At 46.8% G+C, this 27,037-nt stretch overlaps 1 protein-coding gene across 1 annotated transcript in view; it reads left to right on the top strand.

Moving 5' to 3' along the window:
- Positions 1-27,037, top strand: part of KIF27 (kinesin family member 27) — a 551,081-nt gene that overhangs the window by 385,665 nt on the left and 138,379 nt on the right. Inside the window, exon 12 of the mRNA XM_085633120.1 lies at positions 26,684-26,794. Within this exon, the coding sequence (XP_085489246.1) occupies positions 26,684-26,794 (111 nt within the window). The remainder of the gene's footprint in view (positions 1-26,683; positions 26,795-27,037) is intronic.

Below are 27,037 nucleotides of genomic sequence, written 5' to 3'. Positions count from 1 at the left end.
ACATTCGAATCGGTCGAAACCAGGAAGTGTCGGCCGCCATTTTGTCTCTCGCAGTCTGAGGGGGTGAAAAACAAAGGTGGAGAACGTGAAAAGGGGGCAGGGTGGACAATTCCTGACCCCCTAGCCTTTGTCAGGGGGTCCCAGAAGGACCCCAAGGGCCAAAATGTCTTTTAATTTTGTTTCGAAAAATCGCGGAGTGCGCGTAGCGTGCGCGTACGGTAGAAACGGAAAAATTCCGTGAACTGCGTAACGTGGGCACGCGAAGCGCACTGCGCGCCTACAGCGCGCACACGCTGTGCGAAGCGCACCGTGCGCGTACGTTACGCGCACGGTGAAAAAGCTTAAAAAAAAAAAAAAAAATACATAACTTAGCATTTAAAAAAACGTACAAATTCACTGAAAAAAACATAGGTTTCACACACGTTATAGTTAGGAATTATCATTTACATCACTGATGACATATGTGTCTTTCTGAAAAAAAAATATTTGTAATATATGCATAGCTAAAAATCAATGGAAGAAGACATGGGTAAATAAGTGTCTAAATACAGTGATGTAATATCTGACGTCATCAGCAGAGGATTGCGGTCGCGTGAGTTATAGTTGCCTACACTAACTATAACGGGGGAATTTCAATGGTTTTTCACGAGTGAAATGTCCAGCTAACTATAACATGTGTAAAACCTATGGTTTTTTAAGTGAATATATATATATTACCTACTGGCGGTCGCCAGTAGGTAGTTATAGTTAGGACCCCTTTTCCATAGGAAATCCGCAACATTCTATTTTGAATAACTTTGGCGCCGGTCGATGAATCCTCGCGAATTTCTCAAAATAGGTGGGGCGCTACGCTCCGCTCCTACCCTGAAAGTCTCGGGGGGATACGTCAAGCGGGGGCTGAGATAAAAGGGGGGTCCCAAAACGCGTTTTTCCCATGCATTTTTCCATAGGACCTTTAGAACGAGCTACAGCCCGAACGGCTGAACAGAATTACTAGAAATTTGGCAGAGAGGTAGTCCCTATGTCAAGGAAGTGCCTTTTGTAGGTTTGGTGTAAATCTGTTCAGTAGATTCTGAGAAAATAGCCTTTAAATCAATATATATATCTGAGCCCGCTTACGGTACTCTTACCGTACGCTTACGGTAAGCTTACGGTACGCGTACGGTGGCGTGCGCGAGCGCGATTCTGATTGGCTGTTAGATCTTAGTAAACATTCGAATCGGCCGAAACCAGGAAGCGGCGGCCGCCATTTTGTGTGTTTCACTCAGAAAAAAAAGAGTGAAAACAAGAAAAGGGGGCAATGAGGAGAGTTACAGACCCCCTTACATTTGTGAGGGGGTCAAAGAAGGACTAAAGTACAAAGAAAACATTTATTGATTTTAAAAAAAATCACAGGGTACGCGTACGGTAAGCTTACGGTAAGCGTACGGTAGAAAAAAAATAAAAAAATAAATGAAATTCAGATTTAAGTGTTTAGATATTAGGGGGCTCTAAAAAGAGCCGTTGTGTTTATGAAATGATTTTTTAGTGGTACCTACAAGTAAGTACCGATGCAGAGTCTAAGGTTCAAGAGGAAGACTCTGTTCCCTTCATCATTGAAGTGCACACCATCTCCTCTATAAATGTCTTGCATGTCATAACGCAAGTTGTTGTGGTAAATGGCACCCATACCATAGTCACGGAGGAAAGCAGAAACAGATTTGTTGACGTGCTTTCTTGCTTTGTCATCGCACCGCGTGCCCACCGTGCGTGCACGGCACTAACTGCGTAAAGGGGGCGCGCGGTGCGTGAAGCGCACCGCGTGCTCACTGTGCGCGCACGGTGCGCGAAGCGCACCGTGCGCGCACGGAACGAACTGCGTTAAGTGGGCGCGCACGCCACGAATGGCGTAAAGTAACTTAGCATTTAAAAAACCGTACAAATTCACTGAAAAAACCATAGGTTTCACACACGTTATAGTTAGGAATTAGCATTTAAAAAACCTTGCAAATTCACTGAAAAAACCATAGGTTTCACACATGTTATAGTTAGCGGAAATTTTACTGATAAAAAACCAATGAAATTCCCCCGTTATAGTTAGTGCAGGCAACTATAACTCACGCGACCGCAATCTTCTGCTGATGACATATGTGTCTTTATGAAAAAAAAATATTTGTAATATATGTATAGCTAAAAATGTATGGAAGAAGACATGGGCAAATAAGTGTCTAAATACAGTATTAGCATCAGCAGAGGATTGCGGTCGCGTGAGTTATAGTTGCCTGCACTAACTATAACGGGGGAATTTCATTGGTTTTTTATCAGTAAAATTTCCGCTAACTATAACATGTGTGAAACCTATGGTTTTTTCAGTGAATATATATATATATATATATATATCAGATTTAAGGTAAGTACAGCACCTAAAAGCACAAAGCGCCACTCGTGGTTATCTGGTCCTCTGAGACCGGATGAAAGTCACAAGTTGAGTCGACCGCGATAGAGCACGGACCGGATACAGGGACCAGGTTAGTCCCACTAAAAAAAGTTACTTCCACGAAATCCGGCACAGTGAGGGAGATTGCGACGGGCAGGGAGAGCGTCTCGGATTACTGCCGCAGTAGCACGAAAAGCAGGCCCGGCATCCCGGACAGTCGTCGCTGTATAATGAAGATCCTGTTGAAGATCCTGTTGATCGTGGTAAATGGTGGTTGTTGGAGCTTTGCATTGAAGGTCGTCGCAGACTGTCAATGCTGTAGCGCAAAGAGCAGATCTCACTCTGCCGATTGTCACTGGCGGTCGCTGTAGCAAGTAGAGTTTGGTCCACTGGTTCTTCATGTTGCCGGCTGCCACGGGCAACAATATCTTGGCACAAACAGGGCTGTTTGTGATCGTGAAGAGCCCAAAACATCAGGATTTCTACTTTGTACCCACTATGATGCTAACCAAGGGTCCAGAACCTGTGGAGTCACCTCTTGGGGATCAGAGACTCTCTGTTGACGAAGCCGTCAGGGCTCTGGCATTTCCAGTTGCAGCTCTAGGCAGATTTAGATGCAGCAGGTCAGCTGCACAGTAGCAGGGAGGCCCCGGGAGCTTGTTATGTAGCTCTGTACAGCAGATCTGTCAGCTTACTCTTGTAGTCACTTCAGGTAACGTAGAATGAAGGGAGGAGGTTCTATCTTTCTCCTCAGACGGCAGGGGAGGCCTCAGGCAGCTGGGAGTCCTCTGGCAGCAGGGCAGTCCTTCTTCTGTAGTATACAGGAGTGTAATGAAGAATGGGTCTCGGGGGTCTGATATTTATACCTGGTGCCAGCTTTGAAGTGGGAGAAACTTATAGAGTTTTCCCCTATAGATTGTTCTGGAATTTTCTTCCTCCCTGGCCTGGTCTCAGGATCTCTGGGAGTGACAATAGATTAGTCCTTTGTGAGTGTGCTGAGGCAGTCTCTTTGAGGTACAAATGGGGCGGTGCACAACTTAGCCCCCTTTTGTGTTACTGTCTGAAAGGAAAACACAAAAGCCAACTGCCAACTACACCTAGTCATGTTCAGACCCAGGAAACAGGCTGCAGGCACCACATGGTTAGGACAAAATAATACCAACTTTCTAAAAGTGGCATTTTCAGAATTGTGACTTAAAAGCCAACCTCACCATTAAAGAGATTTTTAAATTACAATTCCTTAGAAACCAAACATGACGTTCCTACCAGTCCCAAACAAAAGTTATCCCTTATAAGGTAACCTAATGTTATACTATAGGAGTGGTAGGGCTCACAATAGTGAAGAAGAAATGTGTGAGTTTTTCTCTACTAGGACGTGTAAAACTTAAAAGTACATGTCCAACTTTTTTAATACAGTGCACCCTGCTCTATGGGCTGTTTAGGGTCTTACCACAGACCACTGATTACTTTAAAAAAAATTAAGCCTTAAAGTTTCATTTTCTATTTTTTAAACACATCCCATTTTCCTAGAAGGATAATGGGCTGCATTTATTTTTTTTAAAAGGCTGCTTTATTTAAAAGGAATCGCAGACATGGTGGTCATTAATATACATGATGTAGGTCTATTTGTGACCCACTAGGAATCGCTGTTTAAAAGATATATGTTTCTTACATCAGGAATCGCGATTTCCTAATTGCAATTGAATAAGAATCACAATTGGAAACCACAGTTCTAGATTTGTATACATCTGACCCTTAGTCCTAAAATGGCTGCTGCCACATCTTTATTGATGTGGTCAGTCAGTCAGATCTGATCTTTAGATCTTTTTGCGGGCCCTCCTTGGCTTGAAATGTACATACATTTTGAACCTTAATCTCTCAAAAACTACTGAATGGAGTAACACCAGATCATGAACACCACTCTTTCTAGACCAAAATATAGCTTTCTACCAGATTTGGTGTAGTTTCGTTCAACTATTTTTGAGAGAGCAATATTCAATTTTTCTGTGGAAAATCGCATAGGGAAAATACGTTATGAGACCCCCCTCTTTTTCTTGGCCCCTGCTTAATGGGTGACCCCAACAGCGGTGATCCCTTCATTAGGGTTGAGGAGCGCCCCCCCGCCCCCCTTGCCACCACCGCAAATAAAAAGATAATAAAATGGGTTTTAAACCGGTTTTAATATTGTTTTATTTTAATCCCCCTGGTCCAGGTGATGACACTCTTGTGGGGGAGTGGTAGTGCACACCCTTGTCCCTTCTCTGCGCATTAAGGTTTGGCCGGCCGTTTCAGGCCAAATGGACATTGAAGCTTTCTCCAACAGAACACAGGCACAGGCTCCCAGGCAAGTACCAGCACTCAGGCCAATCCTGACGCTGCTTTCCTGCAACATCATGATTGGCTGCAGTGCAGTCTGGGAGCCTGTCCCAGAAGCAGGAAGAGCATGATGGAGCGGACAGCGAAGGCAGCGTTGATCAGGTAAGTTTTCTTTTTTTAAATTCTTATTTTGTCCCCTGACCCTCACCCCCAGCTCCCTTGTCTGGCCCGCCCTGCTACTTTGTCAGGGGGAAGGACGCTGCTGCACCCCAAAGCTTTGCAGGAAGGAGCTGCGGTGGATGACAGTTTGTTTTGGAAAGGTTTGTGATGGATCATCAAACGGTGCCAAAGTTATACGCAAAACAAAAAATGTATTTCATATGGAAACCTGGTCCACACACACACACACACTCATATATGTATATGTGTGTGTGTGTCTTGCAGTATTCTCGCATGCAGATGGGACTATTGCATGTTTATGGCTTAGGAGAGATTACCTATGATGCATAACTAGAATTACAAGTAAGTAACAGTTCCTCTCTAACTATTGATGTGTGACTTAATGCACTATGACTGGTTGAAAGTCTTAGATATGGTGCTGGGTGCTGAAAAATCATTGACTAAACTGAGTTAAATGTGAACATCTTCAAGTTAAATGTGAATGAGATGCAGGACTACACGAAGAACCTCAAATTCAGGGTAGAGAATATGGAGGATCATGCCAGGTGTAATAACAGTCAGGTGGTGGGCCTGCTGGAATGGTTGTAGGGCACCAGCTTCAAACTCTTGCATGAGGAGTAGATCACCAATGCCACCACCACTCCCAAAGTTCTTCTCATTCGAACGAGTACACATGGATCTTGTGGTTCCCCACTATCTATAGCCTCTCCATGCACCATCACAGCATACCTGTTAACCTTTAGAAACCTATACCTCATGCCACAGATGACTTGCGAATACAATCCTAAGAAGTTCGGATTTGCATTTGACTGGCATCAGGCTAGAAAGGCATAGGAGGTGAAAAAAATGGACTGTGATGTGCCCTGAAAGATTTCCAATGGCTGAAATAACGTTAAGTATTATTTTTACCACCTTGTTGTTTGTTAGTGAAGACGCCCTATGTGCGAAGGAGATACCAAGAGGGAGTTCCATGCTCATTTTGCCAGAGGACTAGCGCTGTAACTCACTGATGATGCCTAAGTAGGCCGAATCCTTTCTGATGTTATTTGTGTTCACTTCTGGAGGGTATGTGTCTGGCAGTTTAGAATGGACTATTTCCATTGATCAGAACCTAAACTGATTTGCATGCTGTGGTCTCTGTTTAGAGTGACATAGCAGGTGAAAACAGGGGAGTCGTTTTGACATGAGAAATTACCAATGTCTGAGATTAGTTCAGTTATTTCATTTTATCACTTTGTGATTTGTTCCCATAACGTATGATAACATGAAGGTGTTGATTTATCCCAGCTATGTTATCCAGCCACAATGAAGGTCATTCATGAAATTAAAGAAAACGATAAGTGACTTTCAACCAAAGTACATGCTCTTGTTCCTAGCGACAGTTTACACTGCAGTCAAGCCAGATGCCCAGGACCTGAACAGCCGAAGGACTTTTAGGCAATCCTAGTAAGAAGTATTGCTGCAGTCCTTGTAATTGTATAAACCACATACTACTTCAATCTCAATGAAATGCTAAGGGTCTTCTGCTTGACTTTTAGGGGTAACCTTGTCAAACAAACAAGACTTTTCTCTTCGAGAGTGGTGTAGGAGAAGAATGTCTAGTTAAGGCATTCAAGTGTCACTCACAATAAACAGATATTTCCAGCAGTATATATTTATATTTTTACAAAACGGAATAAGCCTTTCATTATGTAAAGATAAAGTGCGTTAACTTTAGGGAGTCTTGTGGCATCATTCTTACTTGAAGTTCTCATAGTAAATACAGGTTCGAGGCATATGAGCTGCAGATTACACACTGTGCATAGATCGCCATCTGGTGTTGGGCCCTGATGCTTCCAGTTGTTTTTCTCTTGGAAAGTCTTTGGAAGTCACAAGGTATGTGACTCCTCCTTTGGATCATATTGCGCATGGGCTTCGGCTCCATCCTCAGATTGTTTTTTTCCGCCATCTGGCTCGGATGTGTTCTTCGCGCTCCAGTTCGGAACCGTTCCAGTTTTCCTGTTTGGCGCGCAATCCTTCCCCGTTCGACGGTATTGTCTCGATCGCGTTCTCCACACTCGACGCGACTCTCAAGTCTTCGATTGCGGTCATCGACGAAGGCCTTCGGGCCTACCTGGGCCTCCTGTCCTGGCTGATGGTAAGGACGCCATTTAAAAAGTGTCCTCAATGTGGGTCGAAGTTTCCCCACACCGATCTATATGAGGTGTGCAACCTCTGCCTCTCTCCAGAACACGAGGCAAGGGACTGTCCAGCTTGCGCCACCTTCCGATCGAAGAAGACGATTTGGGACCGAGGAGCAAGGAGAACTATGGCTCACTCGTCGACTTCGATCCCCGACGACATCTTCGAAGAAGGTGTTGATGTTCCGTTACAACAGCACACCGAAGAAAACATCGTCAGCGCCTCCGAAGCTGACGACTCCGATGTCGAGGACATCACTCCGGCACAGAGGGGCGTGAGTACAAACGTCGACCCTGACCCCAAACCACCCACCATGCCATTAAAAAAGGCTTCGGTCACGCCTTCGCGCCTAGGTATGCCCCGAGAGTCTGCTTCCCATACCTCGCTTCCGGGCCCGGTTAAGAAGCCCATCAAGCCTTCAGGCAGCTCGGGCTCGAGCCAGCCTACCCTCGGTGCCGAAAAACTCTCATCGACACTGGCACCGAAAAAGAAAACGCCCCTTTCCTCGTCCGCGCCGAGCTCGACACCAAAGCACGCGGCGCTGAAAACGGGCACCGGCCCCTCGGCACCGATAACATCTTTAGAGCCGAGCAAACAACCAAAGAGCCTTGACTCCCAAGCCTCAAAGCCGAAACCCACCTCGGAACCGAGAAAAACAAAAGACATTTCTAAACACCACGGTCCCAAACAAAGAACCAGTGCCGATTCGACGCCTAAAAAACCCACGGCTCCGACACCATCGACACCGAAGGATCTGCCCCCTACAGATGAACTGTTTTGACCTGATCCTTACCATAAAACCCTCCTAAAGGATCCAAACACTGGACATTTGACGCTTAGCACCAGAAAAAGACTACTGGACAAGCCTACATCAGCTCCACCACCAAAAAGGAGAGACTTTGCCACCTCCCCTTTAAGGATTCCTTTACCTCCTCCTCTTCCACCTCCTCCTCCGCCCCACCTACCCCATCATTCTCCCACACCACCTCCAGATGAGGTTGATGATGATATTTACTATGACACAGAGAACGGAGCGGGCGACCAACCCACAGGGGAACGTACTCCTACGGGCTCCCCAGACCCATAGGACGACTACAACATTCCAGACGTCCCTAACGTCCCGCAGGACGATCTTTACCCTTCCAGACCCTCCCCCCCCAGAGGACACAATGGGCTTTAACCAGCTACTGCACAGGGCTGCCCACTACCACGGGGTTGATCTCCACACAGACCCCGTGGAGGAGGATTTCCTCTTAGACACATTTGACACTGCACAGAGGTCAACCTCAATTCTGCCCATGCTTAAGGGAGTTATTAAGCATGCACCAGAGGTCTTCAAAGACCCGGTTAGGGCCAGGGTCATCAACCGTCGCATTGAGAAAAAATATAAGGCCGCCCCAACAGATCCAACCTACATTAGAGGCCCCGCACCACTAGACTCCCTGGTAGTCTCCAATGCGAGGAAACGTGCCAAATCCCAGGCGTCAGGCGTCAGGCGTCAGGTGAGGCTCCACCACCAGATAAAGAGTCTAAACTCCTGGACGCCTCTGGCAAGCGGACAGCGTCCCAGGCGGGCAACACCCAAGCGCTCCTAGCCAGATATGACAGGGCACATTATGACGAGCTGGAGTCTATAATGCAACACCTCCCTGACAAATATAAAAATAGGGCCAACAAACTAATTCAGGAGGGTAAAACCATCACCAATACCTCCATCCGTTGTGCCCTCGATGCAGCTGACACAGCCTCTAGGGCAATAAATACCAGCGTCCTTCTACGTAGACATGCATGGCTACGCATTTCAGGGTTCAAACCTGAGGTTCAGAGTTCCATCCTCAACCACCCCTTTGACGAGAAACATCTGTTTGGCCCTAATGTCGACGTAGCCCTTGAATAAAAGAAAAGGGACACAGACACGGCAAAATCTATGGGAGCCTTGCAGTCGCAAGCTCCCAGGCGCTCCTTTCGCCGTTCCTCCTTTAGAAGCACCACCAGAGGCTACTCCTCCGACAGCGCCTCCACTTCCTACAAGGCCCCAACCCGATCCACCTTCACTATGGGTTACCAAAGAGGCGGTTACAGGGGTAACAATAACAAAGGCAGAGGCAAAACTAACACCTCCCGCTCTGCCTCCACCCCCACCCAATGACTTCCCTTCACTCCCCCCAGACTATTCCACTCCAGTCGGGGCAGGCTCCAAAATGTCCTTCCTGTCTGGGCTACCATCACCTCAGACAGATGGGTGCAACAGATAATTCAATCAGGCTACTGTCTAGAACTAACATCTACTCCCCCAAACTTTCCACCCAAACAGCGCCCAATGTCACAGGAACATTTGTCACTTTTGAAGCAGGAGGTGATCTCCTTCCTACAAAAAAGTGCAATAGAACCATTTCCTACCCACCAACAGAACAAGGGAGTTTACTCCCTATGTTTTCTCATACCAAAAAAGGACGGCTCTCTAAGACCCATTCTGGACCTCAGACCCCTAAACCAATACATACACTCAGACCTCTTTCACATGGTCACACTCCCGACAGATACTTCCTCTGCTCTCCCAGAACGACTTCCTTGCCACCATAGACCTCAAGGACGCCTATTTCCACATTCCCGTTCACAACGCTCACAGGAAGTTTCTCAGATTCGTAGTGGACGGTCAGCACTACCAATTCAAAGTACTCCCATTCGGAGTCACCACAGCACCACAAGTGTTTACCAAGTGCCTAGTGGTAGTGGCAGCACACCTGAGAATACAATACATCCACGTATTCCGATACCAAGACGAATGGCTCATAAAAGCCAGCACATACAACCAGTGTGTACAACACACGCCATTATCCAACTACTTCACGACCTCGGCTTCACAGTAAACTATGTCAAGTCCCATCTGCATCCGTCCCACGTACAACAATACCTCGGTGCCACCATCGACACCTCAAAAGCGCTAGCCTATCCCAGTCCCGCCAGGATAGCAAGCATACAGGCTCTACGCGCCAAATTTCAACCACAACACTCTCTTCCAGCCCGAGTGTTTATGCAACTTATAGGAATGATGACCTCTTGCATATTTAGAGTACCTCATGCAAGACTCCAGATGCGTCCTCTCCAAGAGTGCTTAGCACGCCAATGGAACCAGGCTCAGGGTTAACTATCAGGTCTGGTCTTGGTAGACGGTCGTGCCCATCGCTCTCTGCAGTGGTGGACCACCAAAAACCTTTCCAAAGGGCGACCATTCCTAGAGCCGGTTCCTCAAATAGTTCTAACTGCGGACTCATCGCTCTCCGGCTGGGGAGCTCACCTACTACATCACACCACCCAGGCCAGGTGGACACCTCAACAAAAGTTACTCCACATAAACCATCTGGAGTTACTGGCCATATTCCTAGCCCTAAAAGCCTTTCAAACACACGTCTCAGGCAAGGCTGTCTTAGTCCGCACAGACAACATGACAGCCATGTACTACATCCAAAAACAGGGCTGCACACACTCTCTGCAGCTCTCTCACCTAGCACAGAGCATATGGAGGTGGGCCATACCTCAAAACATTTTTCTCCTAGCCCAACATGTCCCAGGAGTCCAAAACACCATTGCAGACCTCCTGAGCCGTCAAACACAACAGATCCACGAGTGGGAACTTCATCCACAAGTTCTTCAACCATTCTTTCAAATGTGGGGGCAACCACAGATAGACCTCTTCGCCACCCACGAAAACGCCAAATGCCCAAGCTTCACTGCCAGATATCCACACCCACTGTCCAAAGGCAATGCGATATGGATGAACTGATCAGGCAGATTTGCGTACGCTTTTCCGCCTCTCCCACTCATTCCACTAGTGGTGCGCAAACTACAGCAACATTCCCTAACTCTCATCCTAGTTGCTCCAACTTGGGCCAGACAACCGTGGTACACCACATTGCTGGAACTCTCCGTAGTCCTGCACCAAAAGTTACACCTCTCTCCACGCTTCTTAACCTAGAACCATGGAGAGATCAGACACCCGGACCCAGCTCAGCTCAGCCTTGCGATCTGGCTTCTGAAATCCTAGAATTTGGTTACCTTAACCTTCCCCCTGACTGTAGGAATGTCATTAAAGAAGTTAGACGACCTACCACTAGAGCCTGCTACGCAGCCAAATGGAAACGTTTTGTGACCTATTGTCACAACAATAACGTCAACCCCTTAGATGTCTCTATCCAACACATCATAGGCTTCTTACTACATCTACAAAGATGCAACCTAGCCTATACGTCTATTAGACTACACCTTGCTGCCATGGCAGCATATCTACAAAATAGACAGCATCTATCACTCTTCAGAGTACCTGCCATAAAAGCCTTCATGGAAGGCCTTAAGAGAATAATTCCCCCCAGAGTACCACCCTCACCTGTGTGGAACCTAAACATTGTTCTCACAAGACTAATGGGGCCTCCATTTGAACCTTTACATAAATGTGAGCTTCAATTTTTAACATGGAGAACCGCCTTCCTTGTAGCCATTACTTCGCTCAGAAGGGTCAGTGAGATACAAGCACTCACCATTCATGAGCCCTTTCTGCAAATGCATCACAATAAGGTTGTTCTCCGCACCAATCCAAAATTCCTACCTAAAGTCATTTCTCCCTTTCACCTCAATCAATCTGTGGAACTGCCCGTATTCTTCTTGCAGCCACAAACCATTGCAGAAAGAGCTCTACACACCCTAGATGTCAAAAGAGCTTTACTCTACTACATCGAGAGAACACAACCCTTTCGTAAGACCAAACAACTATTTGTGTCTTTCTCACCACCACACAAAGGCAACCCCATCTCCAAATCTGGGATAGCTAGGTGGATTGTTAAATGCATACAGATTTGCTACCACAAAGCAAAGCGAACGCTATCTGTTCCTCCTAAAGCCCACTCTACACGTAAGATAGGGGCTTCCATGACATTTTTAGAGAACATCCCCTTAGATGATACCTGCAGAGCAGCTACATGGTCTACACCGCACACTTTCACTAAACACTATTGTGTAGATGTGCAAACTAAGCAACAAGCTAGTGTGGGCCAGGCTGTCCTCAAAACATTGTTTCAAACGATTGCAACAGATACTGGTGGTCGCCGCTAGGAGCGAGTACTGCTATATAATCTATGCACAGTGTATAATCTGTAGCTCATATGCCTCGAACGGAATATGCTACTTACCAGTATGCATCTGTTCTTGGCATGTAGAGCTGCAGATCTACACACGCCCACCCACCTCCCCGGCTACCTTTATCTGTTCTAGTTTTATCTTATTTAGATACAGCACACATGGGCATCTTTCCTCTTTCTTACAAAGCGCCATAATTTCCCCGCTGGCGAAAAACAATCTGAGGATGGAGCCGAAGCCCATGCGCAATATGATCCAAAGGAGGAGTCACATACCTCGTGACTTCCAAAGACTTTCCAAGAGAAAAACAACTGCAAACATCCGGGCCCAACACCAGATGGCGATATTTCCACCATTTTCTCTGCAAAGCAGAGGGTTAAAACATGTTGGAAATCAGGTTCACAAATATACAAATTTAGGTAAGAATCCTAGGGGCATTCACAGTCTGTCTTGTTCGGGGCCACTGGTCTGTAGAGGAAGGAGATCTGCACCTAGCAGCTATCAGCCCTATAGTGGCATTGGGCTGATCAGGCGGTGTCATTTAGCCTGCAGCAGTACAAGTATTTGTCCTTGAGAATAATGCATGGTAGCAGAGTGCAACTGAAGATGGAGATTTATGCTTCCACAATGATGTTCGCAGGTGTGCTGGGGAGGGAGTGTTGTCCGTGCATCTTCGTGTCATCCCTTTGGAATGCTGACTTCCCGGTACACCTTCAGGTCAGAATGCACAAATCTCAGGAGGTGAGTGGCCACCACAAAGGTGCCATTTGCATGGCCACACACTGCCTCATGTTTGTGTGAACACAGAGGTTCACAATTTGATAGGTTTGCTCAAGGGATGTCTCTTGCAGGGTCACACACCGTCCTGATGCCTGCAGTACTTCGACAAGTAGTCAGGTAGAGCACTGCTCATATGACTGGAGACTTGGGTACATCTTAGTCTGCCAGAATGGTTAAAATAAGGGACAGTTTGCTTTATGGACATTGTGCAGGGGTCTTTAGCTGTACAACTTCTTTCTCCTGCCTGGGGATGCTGCACAGGCCTTGGATGTGCAGTGGTCTCTGGCCACCTAGATGTTGACTCTTTGGTATACGCTAATATGTGAACACTTAGTATATTCCCATTTGTGTTCCTCCATGATGTGCTGATTGTGTTCTAATAGCAGGCTCTGGAGTGGAGGTGGAGAGGGAGGAATTCTGCTGCATAGCTGACCCATCCTTGAATAAGTCCTGTCCTCTTCCCAGACTTACAACTTGTGACAGGTCCATGCCACTGGTTTGAGTGCTGGGTGCTACATGATGTCTGGTGTAAAACAGATCAACAAGTCAGAAAATACTCCTTCTTCCCTTGTTCATATGTTGCACATGAGACTGGACATGTCCTGGCTATGGCCAGGTTCCTTCCATTTAGTGCAGCATGCTGAAGACTTTCTCTATCACAGTCTTCTATTGCATAGATTGAACTGGGGATGTCCACTTGCCCACATGCCTACCTGGTGTCTCCAGTTGGCTGCGATCTGTGATGCTGCCTTTAAGAACACCATTGTTGACTCTAAATGTAACTACTTAAATGAGATTAAGGGATCCACAGGTGACATAGGGAAGAATGGGAAGCATCTAAGTTGCAGAAAGCTTGTATGTTGATGAACTCTGGTTTGCAGGGGGTTATTGTGAGAATCTAGTCCTTCCCTGAGGGCACAATCCTTGACCTAGTGGTAAGATACATAATAGATCCCACATTGAAAGTAGACCTTCTAACAATGAGGACTGAACAAGATGACCAGTTGGAAAGACTATAGTACCTACATTGTCATCAAGAGGGGTAAAAAGTGGAAAAAGTGTTAGCATGATTGCCGGGAGGTGACATTGCTAGGAGTAATCTAACCACCCCAAGAGTTGAAGTCTGCTCCCTAGCTTGCTCACTAACTGAGTTCAATCATGTATTTGCCTATTATAATGAACATTAGTATTACCACCGTACTTTGTCTTATCTTGGTCAGGTTCATGACTTTCTGTCTGATTTGTGTGACAAGCGCAAAAACAGAGTGGTTGGAATCACCTATCACCCCAGGTGAGACTGTTCTACCACGTAATCACTAAATAGAGGCAACACTCCTAGCCCGATAAACTCAAGGTTGAGTTTGATGATGTGTGTAATGGCCTGCTTGTGCATTTAGGTTTGTTCGACTGGGAAGCACTATCTGTCTTTTGTGGCAGGGATTCCAAACATTTAGATTAGAAAGCTCCTAGGTCAGTCTCCTACCATCTGCTGTTGATGCAAAATCGAGACTAGATTCTGGGAATCTTGCTAATGACCAGGATTTTAACTATTGTGACCACTTAATGCATTTGCACTGAGCGAACTTTAAACCCTTCAACAATACGATCAATCAGGTGTTTGTTAAGCGCGACTACTCACCCGTAAGGGTCTCAAGGTGCTGGCAGGGAGGGGGGGGGGGGGGTTGCAGGTTCCAGTCCATCAAGGAGGGGGTCTGTCGAAGAGCCAGGTTTTGCGGTTTCTCGCGAAGATGGGGAGCGATGTTGTCTGTCTGAGGTGGAGCGGAAGGGCGTTCCAGGCTCCGGCCGTGAGGAAGTAGAAGGAGCGGCCTCTTGATCTGGTCTTTCTGGTGCGGGGGACCTCGGCATAGGAGAGCTGGGCTGATTGTAGGGTCCTTTGGGGTGCGTGGAATTTGAGTCGGCTGTTCAGGTATGCTGGTCCGGTGTCGTGGAGGGCCTTGTGTGGTTGGGTGAGAATCTTGAAGGTGATTCTAGCTTCGATGGGGAGCCATTGGAGTGTGCGCAGGTGCTGGGAGATGTGGCAGTGTCTTGTCAGGTTGAGGACCAGTCTTGCGGCAGCGTTCTGGATGTTTTGTAGCTTGCAGGTGAGGTTTTTGTTTATTGCGGCATATAGTGAGTTGCCGTAGTCAAGTCTGCTGGTGATGAGGGCGTGAGTGTTGGTATTTCTGTGCTTGAGGGGGATCCATTTGACGGTCTTACGTAGGAGGCGGAGGGTGTGGAAGCAGGAGGATGTGACGGAGTTGATCTGGCGGTCTATTCAGAGTCCAGGATGATTCCAAGGTTGCATGCATGGTCCGTGGGGGTGGGTGGGCTTCCGAGGGTGGGGGGCCACCAGGTGTCGTTCCAGGCATCGGGGTTTGGGCCCATGATGAGTACTTCTGTTTTGTCGGTGTTGAGTTGTAGGCAGCTGCTTTTCATCCATTTGGCGACGGCTTCCATGCCTTCTTGAAAGTTGTGTCTGCCGGTGTTAGGTTCGTTGGATAAGGAGAGGATGAGTTGGGTGTCGTCTGCGTATGACACAATGTTAAGTCCATAGGTTCTGACGATGGGGGCGAGCGGAGCCATGTAGATGTTGAAGAGCGTGGGGCTGAGAGAGGACCCTTGGGGGACTCCGCAGGTGGTTTGTGTAGGGACCAAGAGGAAAGGGGGGAGTCTGACCCGCTGCATTCTGCCGGAGAGGAAGGAGTGGATCCAATCGAGGACCTTGTCCCAGATCCCTGCGTCGTGGAGTCTGCGTATTAGGGTGCGGTGAGAGACTGTGTTGAACGCCGCTGAGAGGTCGAGGAGGATGAGGGCTACTGTTTCTCCTCTGTCCAGTAGCGAATGGATGTCGTCTGTTGCAGCGAGGAGGGCGGTTTCTGTGCTGTGGTTTTTTTCTGAAGCCGGATTGGGAGGAGTCGAGGATGTTGTGCGCTTCGATGAAGGTGGTGAGTTGGCTGTTGATGGCTTTCTCAATGACTTTCGCTGGAAAGTGGAGCAGGGAGATGGGTCTGTAGTTCTTGAGGTCGGTGGGATCCGCCCAGGGCTTCTTCAGGAGGAGGTTGATCTCAGCGTGTTTCCAGTCGTCGGGAAACAAGGCATTCGTCAAGGAGCAGTTGATGGTGTTCCGGAGCATGGGTGCGATGGTGTCAGCGGCTCTGTTGAAAATGTGTTGAGGGCAGGGGTCCGTGGAGGCCCCAGAGTGGATTGGTGAGGTACCAAAATATAATTGTCAAAAAATCATCCCCTGTAAATATTGTGTGATAAAAATTTACAAAAATATTGTCCCCCTGGAGGTAGTAAATAAAAACGAATGCTCAATGCCGCAATATTTTTGTAAATGATTTTACATGTCCTGGCTATGGCCAGGTTCCTTCCATTTAGTGCAGCATGCTGAAGACTTTCTCTATCACAGTCTTCTATTGCATAGATTGAACTGGGGATGTCCACTTGCCCACATGCCTACCTGGTGTCTCCAGTTGGCTGCGATCTGTGATGCTGCCTTTAAGAACACCATTGTTGACTCTAAATGTAACTACTTAAATGAGATTAATGGATCCACAGGTGACATAGGGAAGAATGGGAAGCATCTAAGGTGCAGAAAGCTTGTATGTTGATGAACTCTGGTTTGCAGGGGGTTATTGTGAGAATCTAGTCCTTCCCTGAGGGCACAATCCTTGACCTAGTGGTAAGATACATAATAGATCCCACATTGAAAGTAGACCTTCTAGCAATGAGGACTGAACAAGATGACCAGTTGGAAAGACTATAGTACCTACATTGTCATCAAGAGGGGTAAAAAGTGGAAAAAGTGTTAGCATGATTGCCGGGAGGTGACATTGCTAGGAGTAATCTAACCACCCCAAGAGTTGAAGTCTGCTCCCTAGCTTGCTCACTAACTGAGTTCAATCATGTATTTGCCTATTATAATGAACATTAGTATTACCACCGTACTTTGTCTTATCTTGGTCAGGTTCATGACTTTCTGTCTGATTTGTGTGACAAGCCCAAAAACAGAGTGGTTGGAATCACCTATCACCCCAGGTGAGACTGTTCTACCGCGTAATCTCTAAATAGAGGCAAAACTCCTAGCCCGATAAACTCAAGGTTGAGTTTGATGATGTGTGTAATGGCCTGCTTGTGCATTTAGGTTTGTTCGACTGGGAAGCACTATCTGTCTTTTGTGGCAGGTATTCCAAACATTTAGATTAGAAAACCCCTAGGTCAGTCTCCTACCATCTGCTGTTGATGCAAAATCGAGACTAGATTCTGGGAATCTTGCTAATGACCAGGATTTTAACTATTGTGACCACTTAATGCATTTGCACTGAGCGGACTTTAAACCCTTCAACAATACGATCAATCAGGTGTTTGTTAAGCGCGACTACTCACCCGTAAGGGTCTCAAGGTGCTGGCAGGGAGGGTGGGGGGGTTGCAGGTTCCAGTCCATCAAGGAGGGGGTCTGTCGAAGAGCCAGGTTTTGCGGTTTCTCGCGAAGATGGGGAGCGATGTTGTCTGTCTGAGGTGGAGCGGAAGGGCGTTCCAGGCTCCGGCCGTGAGGAAGTAGAAGGAGCGGCCTCTTGATCTGGTCTTTCTGGTGCGGGGGACCTCGGCATAGGAGAGCTGGGCTGATTGTAGGGTCCTTTGGGGTGCGTGGAATTTGAGTCGGCTGTTCAGGTATGCTGGTCCGGTGTCGTGGATCGCCTTGTGTGGTTGGGTGAGAATCTTGAAGGTGATTCTAGCATCGATGGGGAGCCAGTGGAGTGTTCGCAGGTGCTGGGAGATGTGGCAGTGTCTTGTCAGGTTGAGGACCAGTCTTGCGGCAGCGTTCTGGATGTTTTGTAGCTTGCAGGTGAGGTTTTTGTTTATTGCGGCATATAGTGAGTTGCCGTAGTCAAGTCTGCTGGTGATGAGGCCGTGAGTGACGGTATTTCTGTGCTTGAGGGGGATCCATTTGACGGTCTTACATAGGAGGCGGATGGTGTGGAAGCAGGAGGATGTGACGGAGTTGATCTGGCGGTCTATTCAGAGTCCAGGATGATTCCAAGGTTGCATGCATGGTCCGTGGGGGTGGGTGGGCTTCCGAGGGTGGGGGGCCACCAGGTGTCGTTCCAGGCATCGGGGTTTGGGCCCATGATGAGTACTTCTGTTTTGTCGGTGTTGAGTTGTAGGCAGCTGCTTTTCATCCATTTGGCGACGGCTTCCATGCCTTCTTGAAAGTTGTGTCTGCCGGTGTTAGGTTCGTTGGATAAGGAGAGGATGAGTTGGGTGTCGTCTGCGTATGACACAATGTTGAGTCCATAGGTTCTGACGATGGGGGCGAGCGGAGCCATGTAGATTTTGAAGAGCGTGGGGCTGAGAGAGGACCCTTGGGGGACTCCGCAGTTGGTTTGTGTAGGGACCAAGAGGAAAGCGGGGAGTCTGACCCGCTGCATTCTGCCGGAGAGGAAGGAGTGGATCCAATCGAGGACCTTGTCCCAGATCCCTGCGTCGTGGAGTCTGCGTATTAGGGTGCGGTGAGAGACTGTGTTGAACGCCGCTGAGAGGTCGAGGAGGATGAGGGCTACTGTTTCTCCTCTGTCCAGTAGCGAATGGATGTCGTCTGTTGCAGCGAGGAGGGCGGTTTCTGTGCTGTGTTTTTTTTCTGAAGCCGGATTGGGAGGAGTCGAGGATGTTGTGCGCTTCGATGAAGGTGGTGAGTTGGCTGTTGATGGCTTTCTCAATGACTTTCGCTGGAAAGTGGAGCAGGGAGATGGGTCTGTAGTTCTTGAGGTCGGTGGGATTCGCCCAGGGCTTCTTCAGGAGGAGGTTGATCTCAGCGTGTTTCCAGTCGTCGGGAAACAAGGCATTCGTCAAGGAGCAGTTGATGGTGTTCCGGAGCATGGGTGCGATGGTGTCAGCGGCTCTGTTGAAAATGTGGTGAGGGCAGGGGTCCGTGGAGGCCCCAGAGTGGATTGGTGAGGTACCAAAATATAATTGTCAAAAAATCATCCCCTGTAAATATTGTGTGATAAAAATTTACAAAAATATTGTCCCCCTGGAGGTAGTAAATAAAAATGAATGCTCAATGCCGCAATATTTTTGTAAATGATTTTTAGGACACATTATTTGTGTGAGACAATATGTCTGATTGTACTCCTGAATATCGACCCCTCCAGAATTTCGTGGTGCAAGAATATGGCATTTGGCATGCATATTGAGGGGCAAAATATAAAAAATGTAGTGCATATAGGGAAGTATATATTTACTATTACTAATTCTACAGCTACATATCCTAACAAGATATCTACTGCCTAGGTAAATATATGTGGAGTTAAGCATATAAAATCTACATTTGCATACTTGTTGATATATTTCTTTTGATATTTTGTCCCTGATATCATGTCCCATTGCTATTCTGACGTTGATATTCAGGGTACACACCAATATTTCTGAATACAATATTCTGACATACAACCCACAGCCCCCCTATAATTTACAGCACCTGTTTCCCCTGATGGCTGAATTCTCCCTATGCTGGGGATCCCTGCACATGGTCCTTGAAGAACATGTTACCTACCTTTGATAATGCTCTTTCTAGTTGATTCCTCAACTTTAGAATAACCCTTATTTGCCAGACTGGATCCGCAAGATTTCACAGCATTGCTCCAGCGCACAGCTAGGAGGCACCTTGCATCTTGGAAGTGACACCTCTGCGTGCCGAAGTTTGTTTCTTGCGTGACTCTTTCTGCACCCTAGAACTCAGTACACAAAAGAATTAGAAGTACCAGTATGCAGATCTCTGATTTGAGCCTTTTTTAGATAGTGAAAAGAGACCACTCCACAAAACTGGAAAGTGGGTAATCTGTGGTTAGATAGACTAACCACCAGAAGACCTGTTCCCTATGATGTATATTTCTAACAGCAGATTACTTGCCTTGAACCGAATGGGTGAAATGCTGGTCTCATTGGATATGGCTGTCAAGGCAGTAATGCTTCGTGAATGCGTGCACTGTTGCACACGTCGCCACCTGATAGATATCAAGAACAGGCACTGCGCATGCTAATGCAGTGGTGGCAACCTTTGGCCTAGCCGAATGAGCCCTCAATCCTTCTGGAGGCTACTTTTGGGCTAATGCATAGCAGATCTTAATGCAAAGGACTATCCAACTTGATTGAGCCAATTTCAGATCCGCCTTCTCTTTCTTTGCCACAGAGAAGCCCACAAAAAGCTTATGATCCACCCAATGGTCTTTTGTGCGTTCGATGTAAAAACTTGAAGATCTTTTGGGGTCAAGTTGTTAGAGTCTCTCTTCCTCTTTCGAGGGGTGAGACGGGGCAAAAAATGTTGGGAGGACGATGGATTGCCCAATGTAAAATGGAGTCACGATTTTCGGCAAGAAGGCCACCCTGGTCTTCAGCTCCAGTTTGTCCGTAACATAGGTGGTGTTGGTTGACTGCAATGAGAGATCATGGCACTCACTCATGCAACAAACTGAAGTAATCAAGATGAGGAAAAGTCCTTAGTACCAGAAGAAGCAATCAGCAGCTGTAAATCAGCTCAAAGAAAGTGTATAGAAAGGTCAGGACCAAATTAAGGTTCCACTGTATTAGCACAAAGGATTTGTGAGGGTGCATGTGTGTTAAGCCTTTTTATAAACTACATCACAAGTGGTGATTTGAGCAAGGTTGGTTGGTACAATAAATGCAGAAAAACCAAAAGAGATTATATATACTCTTTAATAGTGCTCACCGGAAGTCCTTGCTCGGCCAAAGAACAAACAAATCCCACCAAACAAATCAAACAGCTTGGTTTACAGAGAGTCAGTCCTGCGGACTCCACACCTGGTCACAAATGTGTGCCAGCACCCAGCATTCACAGACTTTGTGAAAGGGCACCTAGCAGCCAGTATGACATCCACAACTTCGGTTGTTAGGTCATATGCCGTCAACTGCTGTCACTCAGTCTCCACGCATGGTGGAGTTTATTGTGTGGGTTCTGGTGGAGATCTCTGCCTGGTACTGCAACAGAAGATTTTCCTGAAGTTGCAGACTGTACATTCTCAACTGTTTTGGGCACCAGGGTCTCCTAGCCTACTCTAGGGCCACAAGGATTACGTGGTACTAGACATTTCTGAACTTTTTCAGAACTATGGGGAGGAGAGCCAGAGGTGGGAAGCCATACAGTAGTCCTGTGTTCCATCCCAGTGAAAATACATCTGCTAGGGAGGACATCCATGGAAACTCCAATGCACGGAGCTTGGATAGTGATTGTTCTCGATGGTGGCTAAAAGATCTAGCCACCTTGGGGTGTTGCCGCCATTCAATGATCCATCAGAAAGTGCTTACTGAGCTTGTCCGCTCTGGCATTCAATGATCCAGCTACATGGTTCACAATCAAGGAAATGTCCTGATGTCCTAGTCATCTCCAGAGACATAGAGCCTCCTAGCATATGACTCCAATCCACACTGCATGTTGCAGTACCATATCGTGGGAGTGTTATCCTTGAGAACCTGTTCCAGCCTCCCTTTAATGGACAGTTGGAAAGCCTTCAACAAATGGGCTGCAACTCCAATAGATTGATGTAGAGGCTGTGTTTCACTGGAGACAAGGGGTCCAAGACCAGGGCCTTCTGATCTCCACCTCTCCCAGCTGACCTCACCATGCCCAGCAGGTATGCATCCATCATCACTAACTGGGTAAGGAAGAGAGAGGGGGATCTGCTGCTGGTTAGGTAGTGGATGAACAACCTGACCTGGATTCCATTCAACATCTGACAGGCTTCCTTGGTGCAAGGCCCACTGAGACTTCAGATCCTACTGCAAAGCCCGCATATGGCACCAGGCAAAGTGTGCAAGCTGGATTCAGGAGGCCAATAGTCCAAGAAGCCTCAGAGTTGCTCTCACCGTGGTCCAGGACCAAGGCCGAAACATCAATATCATAGCCCAAATGTCCTGGATTCATTGTGATGAAGGAAAGGCCCTGAACTCCATCATGACTAAGAAAGCTCCTATACAAGAAAGACTCTGTGAAGGAGTCATGTTTGACTGCAGCTCCTTGATCAAGAATGCCAAAGATATCAGTACGTTCACGGTTGTCTGGAGGTGGTATACAACTGACCATGGCGAGCTCACATTCAACAGCCATCCACCGAAGTCGGGGAAAACTCAAATCCTTAATCTCTGTAGATGGATGACAACCACTGCCTTGTCTTTCATGAACAACTGTGGGGCATTGATAAGGCCAAGGGGAAACACTGCAAACTGAAAAAAGCTCTTGGTCTACTTTGAATCTCAGGTAACGTATGTGGAACTGCAGGACGGCCACATAAGTTTCCATCAGGATCAAGAATACCATCCTGTCACCCAAATCCAGCACAGGTAGAACCTGGGTCACAGTGAGCATTTTGAATTTGTACTTTTGCAGGAAGTCATTCAGAGGATGAAGATATAAAATAGGAGAAAGACCTCCATCCTTTTCCCACACAAGGAAGTAGCGGGAGTAACAACCCAGCCCTATTTCCTAGTGCCAACTCTCTCAATGGGCCCTGTGGACAGCAGAGCTCACACCTCTTGCACTCAGATGGATAAGTGTTCCTCAGAAAGCCATTTTGATGTTGGAGGAAGCTGCAGTGGATAAAAAATGAACTGAAGGGCATAGCCTTGCTGTACGATCTGGAGAACCCTGTTGGATGGGATGGATTGCCACCCAGGAAGAAAAAGTTGGATCCTGCCTCCCACCAGGCATTTGTGTGCAACTTAGGGACAACTAAAGTGGTCTGGAAGCTAATGACACAGGGTAGGGGGACTGTGAATATCCGATGACCTACAGACTGCCCGCCCTATTCCCATTCCTGTCTCCAGCCACGAAAGGACTGGGGCGACTACAAGGGGGATGGAAGATCCTGGTGCTGCCTGTATGCCAACCCTCTGCAGGAGCTTTGGAAGGGCCGAAACTGATGAGGAAGCTTCCTGGCAAGGGTTGAAATGCCCAAAGGACGCTCCGCAGCCCAACTTTGTTTAAAGCATTCTATCACAGAATCAGGGCTTTCACTAAACAGGCTGAATCCATCAAAAGGTGTATCCATGAAGAATGTCTGCACATCTCCTAAAAAACCTGTGGATTGCATCCACGCATGGCGATAAATTACCACACTAAGGTCCACTGCTCACCCCAAATAATCGGTAGTATCCAGACCAGCACAAATCATATATTTGGCTGCATCCTGACCTTCTTGAATGGTTTGATAATGGATTGCTAGCAAGATCTCTCTGGTGATATCCCAGAGGGTGTGCATATAACAATTCAGTAGGCAAACCGCATTGACCAACCTCAAGGCGTGGCTGGCCAAAGAGAACATTTGTTTTCTGAATGCCTCAATCCTATTCGGCTTCTTGTTGGGTTGAGGGAAATTAATTAAGATTCACCTTGCTGTTGGAAGCTTAGAACACCAAACTCTCAGGAGTAGGATGATGCCTAAGAATATCAGTTGCTTTGTTGAACGAGAATAAGAGCTCACTGGAAGCAAGCCTGGGTTGTGAAACTTTAGGAAGGACGTTTGTTTTAACTGCAGCAGAAGGTAGTTGTAGGTCCAGGACCTCAGCAGCACATCTGAAATACTGCATCAAAGGTAGCACTCTCTTCTGTTGGCGAAACAAGGGGGTAAATCAATGCTGTCTCAGGAGAACCCACTGCCCTCCTGTAAATCCATTTATAAGGGGGTCATCATCATAATGTGGGAACAAATAATCCCCATCATCACCATTGTCATCTCCAGGCGGTGGTAAACTCTGGTCAGAATCGGAACCAATAAGATGATGGGGACTTTGTGAATAGTTTCACGGAAGTGGAAGTGTTTTGTCTGAATCAAACTATACAGGAACTGATTGTGCTGGAGTGGAGTCAGAGCATGATCTTGGTTGAGGATGAGGGGATCTGTTGTTTCAACATGTAGAACAGCATCAATTATAGAGGGACCTGTGCAGGTCTCAGAGCCTGAATTTAAGTTAACACCAGAGTCTGTGCAGAGCCTGAGGTGAGTTCCACGGTCTGAGATGACACTGAGGACGGATTAGCAGCAGTAACCTGACTGCAGGCCCATGCAGATTGTTGGGGTCCAAAGGTGTGCTAGTGGGAACCAAAAGAGTGCCAAAAATATGCTGCACTGCATCCCTAAGGGCTTTGACCTGCTGCATCAAAGGGTCGACAAACTTTGGGGATCATCAGGTTCAGCATCTGAATCTGGAATTGGGAGTGAGTTTGAGTGGTACCTTGACACCCTGGTGACTTCTCTTTAGATATATGGGGCAGGAGGGGGTCGAGTCCAGCTTTGCCTTTTTAAGTTTCCTCTTCACTTTAGACTTATGCTTACTGAAAGGCTTCGACTGCGAAGAAGATCTGTCACAGGATTGGCCTTGAGAGTGGGAACAGGTCCACACCCTCAACTTGGAACAGGACTTACGCAGGCATTACGTGACATTTTTTGATGTTCGGCGATGTACAGCTTCAGTTCACTGTCCTGGATCGCCTTCTGGTGCTTGAGAGACACTTATTGTATGACTTGGAAGGGCTCCCCTACCCCAAACACTAAAGGCACACCTTGTGCACATCCGTCTCAGACATCTGTTTACAAAAGTCACAGCATTGTTTAGAGCCTGTGGATTTAGGGCAGGACATAGTTCCCTTGCACACTGGAATTCAATTTGAGTGACTTGTCTAACTGACGAAAAAGGGAGCGAAGCACCAGAACTTCATTTGAAGGTGCAGAAAAAAGGGACTGATATTGGCACTCAGGGGTGGGGCTTATATGCTGCTCTGCTCCATCATTTCCGGGGCTGAATTAAGTCAACATGGAGCCGAACAACGGCATCTAACAGTGCACTGGAGGACTATTGCAAAATCTTCTGTACCCAGTCTGGTGCCTAGCAAATAGCTTAATGGTGAGGAACCTGCAGTTAAAACTGTCAATTTGATTAAACTTTTGCTCGGTACTTATGTGTGGGATACACCTCCTGTATGGAAATCTGGTGACCTCTGGGAGAGTGATCTCAGACCTGTGTGAATTGAGTGCTGCATCAGACCTTGCTATTTGCTGTGCTATTGGAGCCTCTGGTCTGCCATGCATGGTAAGGCTTTAACTGGGGCCCGATCCTTTTGACATTCATACATGAGAGAGGATTCAAGAAGAAAGTGGCCTGAAACCTGAATTGTGATGGCACAGTTTGCCCGTGTCTTAAGCGGCATCGAGCTCCATAGATCAGGGTGTTCTTGACTCCACCCTTGACGTTCTCCCCTCATCTGTTCTGTTTATCAGCGCCAGGAAGCTTCGGTGTCAGTGCGCTTTATAAATCACATTTAACATAACATAACATAACACCCCATCCGGTACATGCGCCCCAAGCTTCTTGGTCCATGTTGTCCAGCGGGGGCAGAAGTGATTGTTGAAAGAGAATACGCTCAGTCCTTCAGCAAGTCTTCAGTCACTGCTTGTAGCATGAACCCTTCAGAACTGCAATACGACCATCTTGTGCCCAGATGCCTCCTGAGACGTCCTCAAGTTGCAAGGCCACCAGCTGTCTTCCCTTGGCACAGCACTACAGAAATCTGGACTACTGGTTTATGATGGGGCTTCCGTACCTTTGCTCTTAGCCACTCAGCAAGAGCCCTACCCATTTTGGATCTAGGCATCACTTCTCTAATGTGTTCCACGCACGGCAAGCCACACCGTAGCTGCTCTCTCCGATGCCCTATATACTCTTTGAGGTCTAAAGCCCAGTCATTGTGCTGTTCCATGTTAACTACTCAATAAGCTCCTTGTTTGTGAGTTATTTGTGCTTAATTAGGATAAGGAAAGATTGCTTGTGGATTATGGCCTAGAGACTTAGCCGGGCGTGTCTGCCATTTTGCAGTATATTTAACATGCCAGTCTTATCAGCTGTCAAAAACACTTTTCATAGCCTCTAACAAGTATTATCTCTATGATGTGTATGTAATGCTGCATATATGGAAATATTCAGTATTTTTGATTTCAAGTAAAATTTTCTATGATGGAGAACTTTGAATAAAATTAAGTAATTCTTTGTTTTTTCTGTTATTTGCTCATTGTTATGGATTGTATATTGACTGCTGATCCTGTCTTTTCTTGTTATTCATTGTTCTGCTCTACACAGGCACTTTTGATTTCTGCAGTGTACTCACTGGTCTGACTGCTCATTGTCCCTTCTTTTCTAGCCTTCTCATGAAATTGATGTTGCTTGTTGGATATCCCAGTTACACTCTCCATTCTCAACATTGCATACGATCTTCAGTCACTCCCTACTTCAGATAACATAAATTCAGTTAATCCTATCATGGCTGATGTTCTACTCACACACATCCTTCTCAGTTCTCCTGTCCATTTCCACCTGTTTGTGCCCTGTCCGCACACCCTTCCCCCACACACAGCTTCCTGCTTGGGTGTCCAGTATGTGTCAATCTCTCCCCCCTCACAGCTGCTGTGCTCCTTATTCCCTTCATTCCTATTGTTCGTGCTGGTTGTGCAGTGCCTTGAAGACGCAGAGTAAATTGCCTTGGCCTGCTTTCAATCATCTTGCTTAAGATGTGCAGGCAGAGCCACAGTTTTAAAGTACTGTCTCTGAGCATGAATATGATTCACTGGCAACCTAACAAAGTGACAACAGTAGCTCCATTGCCATTTTTTTCAGGAACTACAGTTGAAGACAGAACAGCAGCAGAAGATTCTGAAGGTTAAAACAGAGGAGATAGCAGCAATAAGGAAGAGAAAGAGTATTGTTGGCACAACAGATCAGCTACAGGTATCTGTCACACTGATACATCCAATAATAATGATTTGTTTTGCCTGTGTATACGTTCAGAGATATTTAAGAATTGAACATTATTCTCATTATATTGACACATTTACCTCTTCTTTTTAAAGTAGGGGTTTGATTCGCTAAAAGTAATAAACTCTTATTGGTGAATTTACTGAACAATGCACTATCACAAATGAAGTTGTCATTGGGGTACAATGTGCGCAGTCATTAAAGAAATGAACTAAG

Source organism: Triturus cristatus, chromosome 2_1 (assembly GCF_964204655.1).
Source record: "Triturus cristatus chromosome 2_1, aTriCri1.1, whole genome shotgun sequence".
In the NCBI taxonomy this organism is placed as follows: Eukaryota; Metazoa; Chordata; class Amphibia; order Caudata; family Salamandridae; genus Triturus; species Triturus cristatus.
This window is presented reverse-complemented; position numbering and strand designations above follow the sequence as displayed.